The sequence below is a fragment of the Lupinus angustifolius genome, chromosome LG03 (assembly GCF_001865875.1).
Source record: "Lupinus angustifolius cultivar Tanjil chromosome LG03, LupAngTanjil_v1.0, whole genome shotgun sequence".
Lineage (NCBI taxonomy): Eukaryota > Viridiplantae > Streptophyta > Magnoliopsida > Fabales > Fabaceae > Lupinus > Lupinus angustifolius.
In genome coordinates this window covers 26,974,094-26,992,337 of record NC_032011.1, presented here as the reverse complement: position 1 = coordinate 26,992,337, position 18,244 = coordinate 26,974,094, and the positions used below count along the sequence as shown (strand labels likewise).

Sequence of the window (18,244 nt, the reverse complement as noted above, 5' to 3'; positions counted from 1 at the left end):
CTTTTTTAATTTTAATAATTGTTGTTTACTAAAATAACATTGACATGTGTCTTCTGTTTAATTGAGCAATAAGAATGAATATTTTTGTCACAATATTAGGTACACATTGTTAATATGTTCCTTCATAATAATAATACACTCGAGAGAAAATTTAAGGGTAGAAATATTTGTAATTGATTTGTTGGGCCAGGTTGAAAAGAGCAAGGCATGAAGCCCATTTGAAACGGTGCGTGTTTTCAACTTCTGCTTGCTCTTGGAAGTGGGTGGATAATTTGGAAGGAACTTCATATTTTCTATCACTCTTTTGAAATCTCATAATAAATATTTCTTGATCTTTGCAAATTGCAATCATAGCCACTTCTACATTCAAAACTCTTCTGCAACAACCTTAATCATAAACCCTGGTATTTTAATTCAATAAACTTGTTCCTATCCTTTTCCTTTTTGTTGTCATAATCATACCGCATATGAATAATTGTTAGGTTTTTTGGGAAGTTATGTTTGTTCTCTCTTTTACTTATTTTCTTCTACTTCATGTTTCTCATAGATGAATACATCACATTGTTAATCCATATCATATCATATAAATTCAGACAAGTTTTACGGTTGTCGACGGCGTAAGCATGTTTATCATGGAATATGTATGTATATAGATAGATGTTACATTGTAGTTCATGATTTGTTTGGATGATTCAATCATGTATGTGTCCTTATTTGCAACATTATCTCATTTTCCTATTTAATTTATACCCCCTGCTTGTATTTTTGTTTTCATTTTTATTTATTACTGTTAGCATTTGAAATTCTTACTTCATATGCTTAAGCTGATGGTACCTTGGTTAGTTTCTCATCTCTGTTTGTGACTTTGTTCCGATTAATTGCTCCGAGATAGTTACTAATTGTTATGTTACTTTGAAATGACAGGAATCTGTATACAATCACTCGATTTCATGAAAGTTTCAGCAACTTGCTTTAGCAGGCACAACTATGTGCCTTCCTCTCGGTCGTTGTCTTCATTGCCATGGATATCTCCACTTAAGTTAAAAAAAGCTGCAGAACCTAAACCAGATCCTCCCCCTGAAGCACCTATCGAAACTTGGAAGAAGCGCAATTTTCTCTCTCATGAGACTGCTATCAACTTGATCAAACGAGAGAAAGATCCACAACATGCCTTGAAAATATTTAACATGGTATCAGAACAAAAGGGTTTCAATCACAATAATGCTACATATGCAACAATTCTCGAAAAGCTTGCTCAGTCAAAGAAGTTCCAAGCCGTTGATCGAGTGCTACATCAAATGACCTATGAAGCTTGCAAGTTTCATGAGGGTATATTTGTTAACCTCATGAAGCATTTTTCGAAATCCTCTATGTATGAAAAAGTGCTTCAAACATTTTTCTCCATTAAGCCAATAGTTCGTGAAAAACCATCTCCGAAAGCCATCAGCACTTGTCTCAATCTCCTGGTTGATTCTAATCAGGTTGATTTGGTACGACAGTTGCTCTTGCATGCCAAAAGGAGTCTAACGCATAAGCCAAACGTCTGCGTATTTAATATTTTAGTGAAGTACCACTGCAAAAATGGAGACCTTGACTCTGCCTTTGAAGTTGTAGAAGAAATGAGGAACTCAAAGTTTTCCTACCCTAATTTAATTACATACTCAACCCTGATGGATGGCCTCTGTCAAAATGGAAGACTCAAAGAAGCTTTTGAAATTTTTGAGGAAATGGTCTCAAAGGATAGGATTGTTCCTGATCCAATGACTTACAATGTTTTGATCAATGGATTTTGCTGCGGAGGTAAACCTGATCGTGCTAGAAATGTGATTGAGTTTATGAAAAATAATGGATGCCGTCCTAATGTAATTAATTACTCCGCCCTTGTAAATGGTTTATGTAAAGTGGGGAAACTGCAAGATGCTAAAGAAGTTTTTGCTGAGATGAGGAGCTCTGGTTTGAAGCCTGATACAGTTTGCTACACTTCTTTGATCAATTATGTCTGTAGGAATGGGAAAATTGATGAAGCTATAGAGTTGCTTAAAGAAATGAAGGAAAATGAATGCCAGCCTGATACCGTTACATTTAATGTGATACTTGGAGGTTTGTGCAGAGAAGGTAGATTTGAGGAGGCTCTAGATATGGTTGAGAATCTTCCACATGAGGGTGTCTATTTGAACAAAGGCAGTTACAGGATAGTGCTAAATTCCTTAACCCAAAATTGTGACTTGAACAAGGCAAAGAAATTATTAGGACTAATGCTAGGTAGGGGATTTCTACCCCATTATGCTACCTCAAATGAATTATTGGTTTCTCTTTGTAAGGCTGGAATGGCTGATGATGCTGCAATGGCTCTATTTGGCTTGGTGGAGATGGGATTCCAGCCAGGACCTGATTCTTGGGAACTTCTGATTGAGTTAATTTGCAGAGAAAGGAAGTTACTGTATGTTTTTGAGCTACTTGATGAGTTAGTGATCACAAATTCTTGATATTTACCTCTCGAATGAGGTAGTGGAGTTTCAGAAGCAATTGTAGCTTAGAATCCTTCACCCAAGGGAATGTGATTGATGAAAGACAATATGGCACATCCTGTCAACAATTTTAAGCGAAAATTCCATGTATCAGTTTTAAGCTAGGACTCCCATTCCAACCTTGTGAAGCTAGTTCTGACTTCTGAACTCTCAACCCTTCAAAGGGGATATATTATTAACATCATTAGCAGCTGTCCATACTAAAAGTAAAAACAGTGGTGCCAATGCAAAGGGCTTATTAGGTATATTCAAGTCTGAAGTCTCATTGGATATGAGTGGATGACTAAAAGAGTTTATAGGTGGAAAAGACCTATGAAATCATTGCCTTAAGGATTTGGTTCAAGACTTAGTGGCTCTGCACTCTTCCGAAGACCAGTAAGTATGGGACTCCCAAACTCCCAAACGCGGACGGTTCAATGTGATTGTTTAATCTTATGTTCGGAAGAGAAAGCTAAAGCCATACAAAACATTGTTGAAATGTGATAAATTGATTCCTGTACACGCACTCCCTAAAGAAGAGAAGCACTTTGCCTCAACTTGCTGCTTATACTTTTATAGGGTCATTGTGGCATATAAGAAGCTGACTCCTTTCTGAACAGAATTGATATGTCACCCTGAAGGTAATCAGCTCTAAAGTATAGTTAATTTAGGCAACATAAATGCTGTTTGTAGAGATCTGAAGTTGTTAGTTATGACTCAAATTTATGTTCCCTGGGATTCACTGTAGGATTACTCAAAACCTGAAAACTACAAAACAGAAGTGTTCTCTCATATCTCATTTTTTACCCATGTCTTGATTTCAGCTTTCTCAATATCTACAGAATTACTAATTGATCTCAGTTATATTCCCATCTTTCAATATTAAAGTTCACTTGGTGAAAGAATAACCATTCTGGCTATAGTGGATTTTCTTTGGTGAAATATAATAGATGAGTAGGATGAAGTTTCATTAACTGAAGTTAAAACTATACAATTGGGAGACTCGCATAAATGCTTGTAGTTTAAATATCATACTTGAACTCATATTTTACCTAATAACTTGAGTTAGGATCCTCACCGAAAAGACAAATATACACAAAACAAGAGAAAAAATTTAATAGAATTTCACATTTTTATCGTTAAGATATAATGGGATGTCATTTTTATTACTATATGTAAATACAAATGTGATCATTTGTATCTCTTTTATTGGAGTGGATTCTTTCCCTGATAACTCTTTTATGCCGTTCAAAACAGTTGAATAAGGGCAGACACATGTTATAGAAGTTTATATTCCTAATTTATGGACATGTATTTGCTAGAGACAATAATTAAGAAGGGGACAATAGAATAAATAATGTTCTGAATATTTGGACGACACTAGATTCAAATAGCAATAACAGCCATACATTATGGACGATTCATAAACTACAATTGCATGACATCTAATATATTGTGCACTAAATAATTGCAAAATGTCATATTTATAGTACCACTAACCTAATACCACTTTCTAGCGTCATTATACCTTCAATTGCTATTGTGTGTTAGATTGGAGAGGAAAGCAGAGAGATATTTTTCACCTGAGATAAATCCGGGTTGTTCCGAACTCGTCCTGGACACAAATCCAAACTGAGCATCCCTCGCTCACCTGCTAAGGGTGAGTCAAACTCACTGCAAGTGTCATAAATGTCTCTGACTCATCATTAATGTATTTGACTCACCATTAATACACATATGACCCTATCATTAATGTGTCGTTGACTCGCGTTCAATGTGAGCTGACATTTCACCTACCATGCTGCTTGCAAATTCCATCTGCCCCCGACAGATTGACAATTGTAGACCTGTAGGGTGGTTAAGGACGGCCCAACATACCCCCATTGTATTCACCATGTACTACCTAATGGTCAGACGCACATCAGCCGCTTTGAACTCTATAAATAGAAGACCTTCATATAGGAAGTGCATTTAATTATCATTTTCTCATTTATTATTTGCATTCATTACTCTTGTTCTAACTTATATCTTATTTACTCTCATTCTCTCTAGAAACCACATACTAACTTAATCATCGTCGGAGAACTCTTTCACATACCTCCCCCAATAAGTCCGGACAGTATTCTGACCAAGACTCATGATCACTCGTACTCAACCGGACACTTGATATCAGCCATACCCAATCAACATAAAAGAACAATAGGCACATATAAGAGAACTTAACATTATATCTTAATCCAAACTATTCCAATACAACATCTATTATTCTATCAATAATTAATTGTGTTTAAAGATAAAAACAAGTCAAAGTTGTTTGTTTTAGTTGAAAAAAATAATGAAAAGACTTTTCCTTTACAACACGAAATTCATAACATGTAACATTGCCAACATTTAATATTTCAGATGAAAATGGATTTTCCATTGTCGGAGGATCCAGTACCACACAAGACTGTGACACGTGGATTTAAAAAAAATTGATGATTCAATTTTTAAAATATTTTTAAACAAAAACTTATTTTTACTATTGCAAAATGGACCCCGAAAACAGAGCTCCATTGCCCGCGTTTTCCTTTTCAGTAACGTGCATGAATATTTTTACTATTGCAAAATCACGTAGTGTTATTCTAATTCACCAACTTTAAGAATTAGACCCTTAATTTTTAATAGAGGAGAACAAGTTGAGATCATATGAGTGGTCAAAAGTAATTAAAAAGCTTATAAGTTTATACCATACCCTACATGATTAGCCAACAGAGTTCATATATATATATTAATCATTCAAATTAAACAACAATTACAATTAATTACTTTCACTTTATTTTTCTATTATCCTCTCACCCAAATCATTCTTTACATGAGATATGCTAAGAACATAAGGTGTCTATATATACATACTTAAACATGATATCTAATCATGACCTCGAATCCACAAAATAATATATGATAATAATGACAAAAATAAAGTCACTCCATATCATTGATTAAAAATGTTTAATTATTTTTCCCCACCCAATACAACAAAAATTTAATATCTATGTATTGTTAGTATAAAATTTTTACACTATCAACTCATCATTCAACGTTCATGTGTATTACTTTTATTTGATGATCTATAATAATTAATATATAAATAATATATAGTTTGTCGAAGTCATTTTCATTTTTTCCTCGCGGTACTTGTTCGCTATCAGTCTCTCGCTAGTATTTAGCCTTAGAAGGAATTTACATTGAGGCTGCAATATAAAAAACAAAATATGTTAGTATACATATTAAATCCTTACCATAAATGAGAAAGAATAAGACATATGCAAATATTGCAAAGCAAAACATAAGCTATGGATGATAGTATTATGAAATGAGCGTTTTTTAAGGTTGATGTGTACAACATGTGCAGATTAGGAAGACCCGTTCCTTATTCCCCCAAACATTTCTCACATTCCATTTCGAGATGAGAGAGAATCTCAATTCAGACAAACAAAAAAACAAAGTTACTGTCTTTTTCCACTTTCACGCTTTCCCATTTATCTCTTACCTTTTTTTCATCCTTCCCTCTCTATACACCTTTGTTTTGTTTCATTGATTTCTGTATCAGGTATATGGCACAATGTAGATTCAAATAAAAAGTTGTCCTTTTTCTTTCACCCTTTATTGTTTTATTTATTTTCTGATTATGGGTATAATCTTTGAAGCTGCATTGCCATTTTGGTTTAATGTTGATGCAGGGATTGGTCAATTGCATGTGGTGAACTCTGCTGGATAATCATATTAGATATAGTTCTGTGATTTTGGGATCACAGATATGACCAACACAGTTGCAGATTTGTCTCAGGTGACACACTCTTTTTGTTTAATTAATTTCAATTTCAATCATTTTTAATGTATAAATTCCTTGGATATAATAGTATGTGGCATGCATATTTTTGTCTATGATGATTTCTGAATCAATTAAGAACAAGGTGTTAAATTGCAGCATGCAACTGTAATTGTCGCCAAAATGTTGTGATTCTGATAGTGTTCGCAACCGCAATTTAGAACCTTGATTAAGAATGTGGAGTTGTTGCTAATGTAAGTTTATGTGTTTGTTTTGTAGGGAAATGGTGGTGCTTCTCTTCCCCCTCCTAACTCTCAGCCTGGGCCACCAGAACATCAGGTTTCTCATGTTGGCAGTGGCAATACGGTAATTCTCATCACCAATTCACCATGGCCAATTTTTTCACGTGTTGAGCTTTCGCGCAATCGTAAATTTATTTTTTTGGTGATCATTCTCAAGATTTTTATTTTATCACAGTTTGATCATATCTTAATTGAGCTTACACAGATGATGAAAGACATGTGAGAATTGAAAATGTTTTAGTCACTTCTAAATTTAGCTGAATTGAAGTTAACACAACTTTTCATATCTTTATTATGTTGTTTTTCCAATAGAAATTACTCCTTGCCCTTCTATTACCTCAGTTTAAATTCCTGTAATTTCATATCTCGCAGATTTTCAAGAGTGGGCCACTTTTCATATCTTCCAAAGGTGTGCTTTACTCACTCTAGTTTATGTATTTTCTTCTAAGCAACTATACGTTAGTGTAATTTGTAGTGCAATGAGTACATGCACATTTAGTGCCTTTTACTTCTTGTACAAATGGTAATCCTAAATGATTAAAAAGGCCAAGAGAGAAAATTGCTTTGATAGAATGATAGCTTTATTTCCCCTATACAGAATAAACCACTATCCTTTCCCATGTATTTTACTCCTACACAAGCCTCTTCTCTATTACGAAATCCAACAAACACATTGTCACACCCCGATTTTCGGCTATGCGACTTTTTCGGAGTCGCCACTGCGCAACTCACATCTTATAAAATTTATAAAATAAGCTACACCCTTATATCTAATAGAAACATCAACTAAGCTACACCACTTAAAATAAGCTACACCCTTAAAATAAGCTACACCACTTTTTCGGTAGTTCATGCTAATAGAAACATCAACTAATGGATGTTTTGTGGTCAATGCCATTAATACATTTATTCAGCCTTATATCTTGAGAAAAGGGGAACAATGAATTTGTTGTAAGGTAATTAAATCATTTCAATGTCCAACCATTTGAATTGGAAGTTCAGCCACACCCTTTTAAATTTTAATGCATTCTACACATTTTCTCAACATTATGGTTGGATATGGATAGGACATTTGACCACAAAACATTCATGAGTTAATGTGCTCAATGATTTTCAGTAGGCCTGATAAAATTTTGGATTTAGTCATAACACTTTACAACGCGAGGAGTTTTACGTCAATTTCCGTAGTAAGAGAAGATATGGACAGTAAATGCAAAAGACAGGGGAAGGTTTAGTAATTTATATTAAAAAGCTAAAAATAAAGTAAGAATCGAAGAGAACTTTGTAATGCCTAATCTTTGAAGTATATTTAGAAAATATAGTTCAGATCTGAACCAATATTAGATAAATAGTATTTGAGTAAATAAATATGCTACAGTGTAAGTATTGGACTCTTCTATCTTTGCCAATTCTACTTCTGGTCCTCCAAATTTAACTGCACAGTGCACTTTTACTATATATTAGACTCAATAATGTAGTACACATTTCTTGATGTGCAGGAATCGGATGGACATCGTGGAAGAAAAGGTGGTTTATTCTAACACAAACTTCACTTGTTTTCTTCAGAAGTGATCCAGTAAGTATTTTTGTTTCAGTGTCTGTTTTTATTCTACAGAGTTTTCCTTTATTGTGTAAGCGTTTAACATGCATTTGCATGTGATGGCACAAATACTAACTGGTAAGAACTGGAAGTAGTAGTAAACAGAATATTCATTATTTATTTGTAAGGCTTGAATTCACAGTTTTTCTGTAAGAGCTTTTGTTATCTGAAGATGGATTATGAACCATTATACATTGCACAAAATAGATTCTTTAAATCCGTATTTCACCATAACATTAGTCTAGAAATATCAGAATAATAGAAACCTTATCAACACTCATATACACACATGCAACTCTAAAATTTCCACCTGATTGTTATACTGTGTGAACTTGTTAGGATTCATCTTTATCATTCCATTTTCTTCTTTTCAGAGTGCTATCCCTCAGAAGGGAAATGAAGTGAATTTGACCCTTGGTGGCATTGACCTCAACAATTCAGGCAGGTTGGCTTGTTTTCCGCAACTACACATTATTAATTCTCTGTTTATATCCATAATGTCATGATTTTACATGATTTGTGAAGTTCCATGACTTCCTACTACTTACGTCGTCAAATTTTGTAGTGTTGTGGTCAAAGCAGATAAGAAACTTTTGACTGTACAATTTCCTGATGCTCATGATGGAAGAGCTTTCACACTTAAGGTGCTGTAGTTTTCTTCTTTTTCAGATTTTTTCCTTAAAAAATTTAGTGTCTTTGTTCTTTTGAATTGTATTTCAAGACAAATTATTAATACAATGTTCTGATTGTTGTTGCTTGATCCTTTTTCTCCTCCCAAGATTATGTTCTCCATCTAATGATATATACGCTCATTGGTTCAACACATATGGAGATAAATGTAGAGAAAGAATGAAGAATATGGAAATTCTTTATCTACTGCTAATGTTTTTCATTTGTTGATGCTGTAGGCTGAAACTACGGAGGATTTATATGAGTGGAAGACTGCACTCGAGAATGCTCTGGCAAAAGCACCCAGTGCTGCCAATGCGACAGAGCAAAATGGTATCTTCAGGAACGAACAGAATGATTCAATTGATATTTCTATGGACCAGTGTATGCTCTTGTTATAATTGTGCTTTAAATATGTCATTTGACCTCATAGTTCGCACTTTGTGGTGCATACACCATGAATGTTATCCATGATCCCGATACAGTTTTTCATGATGACTTAATTATCAGCATGTAAATGTTTGGTCAAACAGATATTGTAGGATAGTATATTTTCTGATTTGATCTCTGCTATGGAGTTTAAATATCCATTTATATAATGGCACTTGACTGTGGCCGTAGTTCTAAAACTTTTAACATTTGATTGATTGTATTTTCTGTACATTTGGCTTGTTTCTGCTGTATGTTATGCCTTGTCTTTTTCTCTTTTCGCATAATTCATGGTGATATTTGCATAGTACCTCAAATGTGAGCTTTTACTACAGGATGCTTCTGCTTATTGCTGTAAAAGTCTGTAAGTTGTCTGATTTCCTTTGTACGATTTTGTGCAATTCTTTACAGTGAAGGATAGAGAACCAATGAAATCTACAGTCATCGGCCGACCAATTTTACTTGCTCTGGAGGACGTTGATGGAACTCCATCGTTCTTGGAGAAAGCCCTGCAGTTCTTAGAACAGCATGGTATGTTTTCTATTTTCTTTGCAGCGAAAAATGCTTTTGCCATTGCATTCAAGCGTGTGTATGTGTGTGTATTTTTGAAATGTGACTACTATTTAGTGCATGTCTAAACTCTTCTATTAAAGTGGTTTTTCTTATGCATCTGATAATTTTATAAATAAATGCATGGTTCATCATTAAAGGCATTTAATCCGGAGTGCAATGCTGATAGAAGCCTTTTAACCCAAACCTTTGTTCTTTATTTTGTATAAAAGCTTTCCCTCATCTGGCTTATTTATTGCATTAGTATTTCTTATTAATAAAGAAAAGAAAAGTCTTAGAGTAATACGAACCTCATCCGTAAAAATATGGAAAGAAGTTTAAGGCCGAGGAAGGGAGGGAGTATGAGAGGGAGCAAGCTGTGGATATACTAATTTCTTTGAACCAATACTTACTCTTAATGACCCTTCTGGTATTGCTTACACATCATATATATTGTCACTGTGTTTTATATGAATCCAATCAATATTATAAAACAGGATCCAACGTAGAAGGGATTTTGAGACAAGCAGCTGATGTTGATGATGTTGAACGTCGGGTTCGGGAATATGAACAAGGTTTGTGGTTTTGTTCTTGACTAGTACTTGAATTGTATGTTGCTGTTGAATTCATCTTCCTCTTTCTCCTATTTTAATTGTGTGCTGAAGAACATTCTCAACTTCTCATATGTATAGCCATTAAGAAGTTTCACAACATTTCAGGGTTTGCCACACAAATATTGTGAAAAACATGTGTGCTGTTATGTATCAAACAAAATTCTTTATCAAATATAAAAGTTAGTAATATTTGATTATGTGGAATTTCCTTAAATCTCTGCATGAGAATTTGATATCCTATATCAAATAGAATAATATCGGTGAAGAATGTTAAGTTTTCTAGGGTTGCAAGTCACTATTACTTATTAAGTCCATATGTTAGCAGGAAAAGTTGAGTTTTCTCCAGACGAGGATGCACATGTTATCGGTGATTGTGTTAAGGTATCTCCATGGTAAACTCAAATGCTGATTGCTTTATGCAGTGTTGGCTATACATTGTGATAATTGTTTTATTATAATTTTTCAGCATGTACTTCGGCTATTGCCATCTTCTCCGGTCCCTGCTTCTTGTTGCAATGCACTGTTGGAAGCTGTCCGTAAGTATTATCTTAGTTTTTCTATCCATCCTACTACCTACAGCTACATTGATCTTTGTTTTTTTCCTCATTATGAGGAAATGCAATGTGTGAATACTTTGTTGATCAAACTCCTAACATCCTGGTTATTATCTTTAACTATTAAGTATTAATGGATAATAGAAGAAATTCTTGATTTTTATTATTATTTTCAACTTGTATGAATTTCTCTTGAAGCCTAATTTTCTTTCATTGTTCAAAATTGGCTCAACAATTAGGAACTGAGCGAGGTAGTAGGGTTTCTGCCATGCGTACAGCAATAAATGACACTTTCCCTGAGCCAAATCGCCGCTTATTGCAAAGGTATTTGATTAATTTTGTTCCTTTCCCCATTTCTTTCCTTTTGGGATAAATTATTCGTTGCTATCTCAGTATCTTGGTTATCTTATTTTCTGAACTTAAGGGTTTAAGATTACACCTTTTCTTTTTATTCAATTTCCTAATTTAGCTAATGCATATAAGTTAGTTGATTTGGGACAGTCTTTTGTGTTTAGAAACCTACTACATTATATGTGTTACTTTGAGGCAAAAATGTTTCTAAATTTGTGTCAATACGATATGCTCACATTTAGGATCTACTTATTGAGAGGCTATGTTGAATTCATGGATTATGGTTAAGAACCTGTTGAACCAAAAAGAGTATAATCCAATTGAATGGACCTTTTAAATGTTGGATTGTTGTCCCTAATGCTCCAAAACCGAGCTAGTAAACTATGAACTTACTAAGAAGTTATACATTGAAGTTATTAAAGATCCAGAATATGATATTTTTTCTAGTATGCTCGCTAAATAACTAATGAAAGAGGAATGTTAAGGCTTAATGAGATTTAAACATCTATATTTGATGAACCTTCTCTTTATGAACGAACCAGCGACAGTAATTGAGCTCATATGGGGCATACTTTTCAGCCTCGTTGGGAATGTCTCTTTCATGTGCGTATGAGATACTGACTATATTCTATGGTACATGGATACACAATTGGCTAAATGATACAGATCATTTTTTTGTTTGCTATTTTTCTTTTGTGCCATATCTTAACATTATTTAGATCATGTTTTTTGTGATGTAAATTATTGATCTTCCTCCTGGACAGAATACTCTTGATGATGCAAGTTATTGCTTCCCGTAAAGCTTTAAATAGAATGAGCTCCTCAGCTGTAGCAGCTTGCATGGCACCATTACTTCTTCGCCCCCTTCTAGCTGGAGATTGTGAGATTGAAAATGATTTTGATGTCGGTGGTGATGGTTCAGTACAACTTTTACAAGCAGCTGCAGCAGCAAACCATGCTCAAGCAATTTGTATAACTTTACTAGAAGAATATAACAGCATATTCGGGGTAATTATATTTTGAGATTGCTGTCTGTATGGCTTCCATTTATAACATATAAATCTATGTTGCATGCATCTCTTTATTTTTGCAAGTATTTTGTTCTGAATTTGACATCTTTTGATGAACTAGCTATGTTCCTTATATCGGTTTAGAATAGCAGATTATAGTTTCGATTCCGAATATATCTTGCCCATTGGATCTCTAACCCAAAGTCCCTTGTCAAATGAAAAGTCACTTGCAAGAGGGTCAAAATCACTGTAGTTTTTTTTACTCATGAAAGCTTGAACTTCCTAAGCAGAGGAGAGAGGACTATATGCCTCTATCTGATTAAAATGCATGCTCCATTTTCTGATCATTAATTTTTAATTCTCTATACTTCCGTCTTTTTTATAGAGCTTATTGGTAACTATTTATCCAAGTAGCTGACTCACTCTACCCAAAAGGATAGTGCTTGATTGTAGTTATTTATCATTGTCTCTTCATATACTTAATTTTTTTTCGTTCTTTTTTATGTACATGGTTCCTAAGTTTGAGTGTCTTAACAGGAGGGTTCTGAATCCCCTGATATATACACCGACACAGAAGAGAGTGGATCTGAGAGCGAGGGGGCTACAGATGATGATTTGTCCTATGATGATGATGAGGATTATGACGATGAAGAAGATGGATCAGTACACGAGTCTGATTTAGAAGATGATATTGTTAGTGAATCCTATAGCGAGACTGGAGAGTCTCAGGCCAATGATGATAAGGTTAAGCCTTATTTTCTTTTTTCATTACAATTTGAAGCAATTATAGTAAGATTTTAACTAAGAATATTAATTTCATTGGATTGAAAATATATTTATATGGAAATTTATAACTTATCAAGTCATTTACAAAACCTAAGTCGAATTGGATCAAGGATGGAAAGAAGTGTTCAAGCATAGGAAATACCAGTTGGCCATAACTTTTTGCCAATGTTCATTCAAGGAAATGTTTAATCAGACTATCAGAGTCAAGGTTGTCAACAAGTTTTCACACATGATATAGATGCATCAAAATAAAAATAAAACAGTAGTTCGAACAACCTTAGTTCCTAGAAGAAGAAATGTGTAGTCTCATCAAGTTGAACACGGTGGATTAATTATCTTGCCTTAAATATTGCAGTCTTTTCTTCTTTCAGTGTTCACTTCTTATATTGTACACCAATTTTTTTGTAATGTACAGGACCATGATGGTTCTGGTCCAAGTTCAAAATCCTCGGGTGCGAGTGAAGAATTTAAAGTCATTCAACCATCAAAATCACTTAAAGGCTCACGATCTCAGCATCAAGATATCAAAAGCATTGAAAATCTCACAAATCTAACTAAGAATGCTTGTGCAGATCAGTCCAATGAGCCTGCTGATATTGTTGGAGGTGTTTCCACTGACCATGTTACAATGGATAATTCAGATTTTACTAGCCCTCCTTCACATATAAAAAAATCTATGACCATGTCCAACGGTGGTGCTCCAAGTCCAACACCTCGGCGCCGCACCATGTTGGGGCGTACTTCTGTGAGTAAATCTGTTCAAAATTAGTTATGTTATTTTTTAACTTGCCAATTATGTCATTGTCACTTGCCTCAATTGGTTAAATCTTTCTATGTCGAAATTAAATTTTATTTTCATTTAGTTTCTTACTTCTAGAGGGCGTGTCTTTGCATAAAGGTAAGGTTGTTTACCTTGTGACCATACACAAGTTCAAATCCTAGAAACAAATTCTCCACTTTCAGGAGTAAAGCTGAGCACATATACACGGCTAAACCCCACCAAGTGGGAGCCTCGTGAATTGGGTTGCCCTTAATTTCTTACTTTTCTTTGAGGCTAGTTACAATTGACTTTATACTAATAGGTTCAAGGTTTGAACTCTTCCTTTGTATTCTATCCAGGCAAGGAAGAATCTTTCCATGGAATCCATTGATTTTCCTATTGACGACGAGTAAGTAATTGACAACAACCAATTGTGTCTAATTCTCTTACAAGTCTCTTGTGATATTTTTGTGGCTCCTACTTTATCTTATTTGTTGCCATTTGCATTGTGCTTCTTGATGGTCTTATCTAGGCCTGGCAAAATTGTCCATGACCATGGGTCCATTCACAATAAAATCTATCCAATTCATCCATCGATATACTGAATTGGATAGGACTATCTTGCTTAATGGGTGGATCTGATCCATCTGTTAAATACAATGGATGAGTTTTTATAAAAACATTTTATAGTCACATTTTTGCTGGAAACCTCATGCAATCGGCCGCCCGTTTATTTTTGTTCTCTCAAACTCATCACCTCCGAATGTCATGAACCCTAACCCCCACGTCTGAGAACCTCAACTTCAAAATTTCATGAATCACATGATCAAAGCTTGTAAACCGTGTCATTCTTGCACGCTTTTGAATCTATTGACAAGCTAGAATTTGGATTCAAACTAGCTAATTGAGCAAGTGTGGTGATCCATTTTCTACAGCATCTACTCACACGGGTTGGATATGTTTCTTGACTATGATTTGTCACTCTTCAACGACAGAACTCTTCCATGGAAATAGAGTCTTAAAAAAATAAGTTAAATCTAGCTGTGAGAACATGACATGAATACAAATCTTTCTTTGCTTTATCCTTGAAACTGTTACGTCGAAAATCGTTTTCATAATTTTCTGGTCAGTAAAGGCTGCTGTTTGCTTACACACACAAAAAATGCTACTGTTTGATCATTTAAATTTAGTTCAGTTTGTATGAGGAGAAATGAAGCATATAGTTAAATTAAAGTACTATTTCATTTATAACACTATCTTTTCTCAACTTACTACTAATCCTAATATGTACCAGTAGTGTGACTTTGTAGTCAAAATTTATTGTCAACATTGGCTCCAATCTACCTTTGAATTTACTTTTTTTAAGAACTAGGAAAAATTAACCAGGGAGATAATCTCCCTTCATTTGGCTACATTGTGTCTTCATCTGCACCCAAACCCTTTCGGACAGAGTGACTTGATCCATCATTTTTGGAAGTTTCTAATCACATTTCCATAAATTCGGAGAAAGCATATCTTAATGTTAATGGTTACAAATGTCAATTAGATGTTTCTGCGTATATGTTATTTGATTCGGAGCATTTACTTACGAGTGTGCATGGCTGTTAATTTTTTGACTCTCATCTGTTTTTTATGTCTACTAATTTATGTTTCTGACAATAGAGATGAAATTGAAAGGCTTGAAGTAACTAGGACAGAATTACAAACTCAAATTGCACAGGAGGTGTGTTCTAGATTTCATTTATGGATAACCTTTTTTATGTGTTCTAGAATTCTTCGAAACCAATTGACTACTTCTATTTCCTGTTGTAGGTGGAGGCAAATGTAAAGCTGCAAACTCATATTGATAGAAGAAAGAAAGAGTTGCAAGAACGCCGTCTGGCTCTTGAACAAGATGTATGTTCATTATGAGAGAATTTTTCCACTTCCCACACCCCTTCTCCAATATATGAATTGACATTCTTTTTTCTAAAATTTCTTTTCACAGGTGGCTAGGCTACAAGAACAGTTGCACAAGGAGAAGAAGTCTCAGGTAGTTCCCGATGCTGGACTCAAATTTCGTCCAGGAGGCTTGTTTGATTTATCCAATGTTGATTAAAATGCTGGTCAATGTGTTTTGATCATGCAACTAATTGGTAATTTAAGTTTTTCTACAGACCAAATCAGACCTTGAGGAATTAGCTTTGGTAGAAGTAGATCTCACTGATTTGGAGCGTAAGGTTGAAGAACTCGGGATCCGTCTCAATGCACAACTTGAGCATAATTCTGGATCTACTTTGGATTCCTATAATCAATCGGAACAGATATCAAATGATGAAAGAAAATGGTATGTTTATTTTTTACCTATAAGCTTGTGATTTCTTTTATTTTTACAATCTCAACCTCCTAATTGCTTGAGTTTTCATGAAAAAAAATTATGTTCATAATATCTCTTCCCACATCATTGTTGAAGGCCTTTTGGCACTTCAAAATAGATTGCCAGGAAAGACGGCTGCTTTTTTCGGTATTTTTTTGCACTTGACTGATTTTTTCGCCATGGGGAATCTGTTTGACAGGAAAAGTAAGCCAGATACTGACCGGAAAAATAAGCCACATACTGAAGTTGCTGCCACATCACAATCTGACAGGTCAATAAGTAAGGTAAATCTAACATGTCATTTAAAGATTCGCTCCTTAGTCTTTCCAACAAGCACAACTGTCAATCTTTAAGAGCAAATTTACTGTTGACATTGATCATAGTACTTTGTAATTTATCGTCCCGTAAACCATGGGTATTCGGTAATGCTGCTACAGGACACTAATCTTGGTGGAGCAGAAAATGATAGTGAGAGAAAGTCAGAGTCAATACCATTTTCAAACAAACAGCCACCAACTAGTTCCAAGAAATCTGGTTCAAAGGGTGAGGTAGGTTTCATATACTGTGAGTCTAGATAGAAATCAGCATTTTCTTTAAGTTGTATAATTAGAACTAAATCAACGAATACCGAATAGAAGTTGTCCATTTGCAAATCAATAACAAAAATCTCACCTCTTGCTGGCTCCTATTCTGTTAAATTAATTATAGCTATCTAGCATCTCATGAAAAAGATAGTCTCAAATGCTTTTTATCCATGTTACTGTTATCCTTGTTGCATCATTGTCACTTATATAACATTGCTCAATAGTTCTATGAAGAAATGAAATTAGTTCATGGAAGGTAGTTAACTACTTGTTAGCCTTATGACTAATTTATGTTCTGTTTTCCACTGCGCTAACTACACATTGCAAAATTTACAGGACTAGTCAGACTAGATAGACTTATTTATTTAAATGCTTTCACAACAGGGAGCAAATTCCACTCCTTCTGCATTGACAAAACTGACATCCAGGCTGAACTTTTTGAAGGTGCGCCAAAGTTCGGATAAGGGCCGCGACCGAGATTCAAATTACTCTGTACAAAACCTGGAAAAAGGAAAAGGACCTGAAACCCAGTATGTGTCAAACCCAGAAAAGGGCAGAGGCTTAGAGAGTTCCCACTCAGGCAAATGTAAATCATCAAATCAAACTTCAGAGAAATTGAGGAAATCAGATAGCCAGCCAGGCTACCACTCAGAAGGGTGGAATCCAAATCAATATCCGAAACAATTGGAAAGAGGAAGATCAGAAGGCCATCATCAACCTTATAATGTCGATAAAGGACGATGATCACGAGGCCGATTTTTTATTACACAACAAATTCTAGAATGATATATGTGAGGCCATTGCAACCAGTTAGAATTTCTCTTGTCCAAGTCTGCCATTGCTTATGTCTTCAACAATGTTTTGTCTGGTTTAATGAAATACAATACTTCTTTGTTAAGGTTGGCACTAGATACATATTCAAAGGAGACAAAAGCAATCCATTTACCCCAAAAAGCAGGATGTGCAATGCATAGGTTGTTAGTTCAAGGATCTCCATGACATGAGTTCAACCTTTTGAAATCCAACATTGCTGATATTTTTACTAGCTCAGTAAACAACACCATGGTTTTGCAAATACATTATCATAGTTGTAACTACAATAATGTTGAGTTGTTTGGCATAACCACATAATAGACATTTTTATTGATGTGGGTATGCATTTTATTTCCATCATAGAATTTGGCTATAACATTAAATATTGAAAATGAGGCCTCTTCAAAAAGAAAGAAAAAAAGAGGCATACATCAATTGCTTTAGTGACCTTAGGTTATGGCTGGCCCTGCTCACACATATAATATATTTCTGTCATTTGTTTAATGTAGCATGTTTGACCATTTAAATGTTTGTGATTACTCGGTACTC

The 18,244-nt window shown here is 34.6% G+C and overlaps 2 protein-coding genes across 7 annotated transcripts; both read left to right on the top strand.

The window, feature by feature from the left end:
• On the top strand, positions 295 to 3,336 carry LOC109344261 (pentatricopeptide repeat-containing protein At5g18475). Its single transcript, XM_019582966.1, has 2 exons — positions 295 to 404; positions 925 to 3,336. Exon 2 carries the CDS (start codon positions 951 to 953, stop codon positions 2,484 to 2,486), a length of 1,536 nt encoding a protein of 511 aa, XP_019438511.1. The 5' UTR covers positions 295 to 404; positions 925 to 950; the 3' UTR covers positions 2,487 to 3,336.
• On the top strand, positions 3,044 to 18,010 carry LOC109344260 (rho GTPase-activating protein REN1-like). Of its 6 annotated transcripts, XR_002107305.1 has the most exons (25): positions 5,990 to 6,099; positions 6,230 to 6,336; positions 6,598 to 6,684; positions 6,993 to 7,029; positions 8,120 to 8,196; positions 8,595 to 8,665; positions 8,786 to 8,864; positions 9,129 to 9,273; positions 9,730 to 9,849; positions 10,365 to 10,442; positions 10,807 to 10,862; positions 10,948 to 11,017; positions 11,275 to 11,359; positions 12,151 to 12,394; positions 12,934 to 13,140; positions 13,598 to 13,927; positions 14,302 to 14,351; positions 15,605 to 15,665; positions 15,755 to 15,838; positions 15,930 to 15,974; positions 16,099 to 16,268; positions 16,498 to 16,582; positions 16,736 to 16,846; positions 17,267 to 17,704; positions 17,783 to 18,010. XR_002107305.1 is itself a non-coding variant. In XM_019582961.1 (24 exons), the coding sequence occupies exons 2-24, from the start codon at positions 6,307 to 6,309 to the stop codon at positions 17,624 to 17,626; spliced, it is 2,682 nt and encodes an 893-aa protein (XP_019438506.1). In that variant the 5' UTR covers positions 3,044 to 3,148; positions 6,230 to 6,306; the 3' UTR covers positions 17,627 to 18,010. The 6 variants fall into 6 exon arrangements, 5 of the variants coding, with proteins under 5 accessions (XP_019438506.1, XP_019438507.1, XP_019438509.1 ...); XM_019582961.1 differs by lacking the exon at positions 5,990 to 6,099 and adding an exon at positions 3,044 to 3,148 and having other exon boundaries at positions 17,267 to 18,010; XM_019582962.1 differs by having other exon boundaries at positions 9,129 to 9,222; positions 17,267 to 18,010.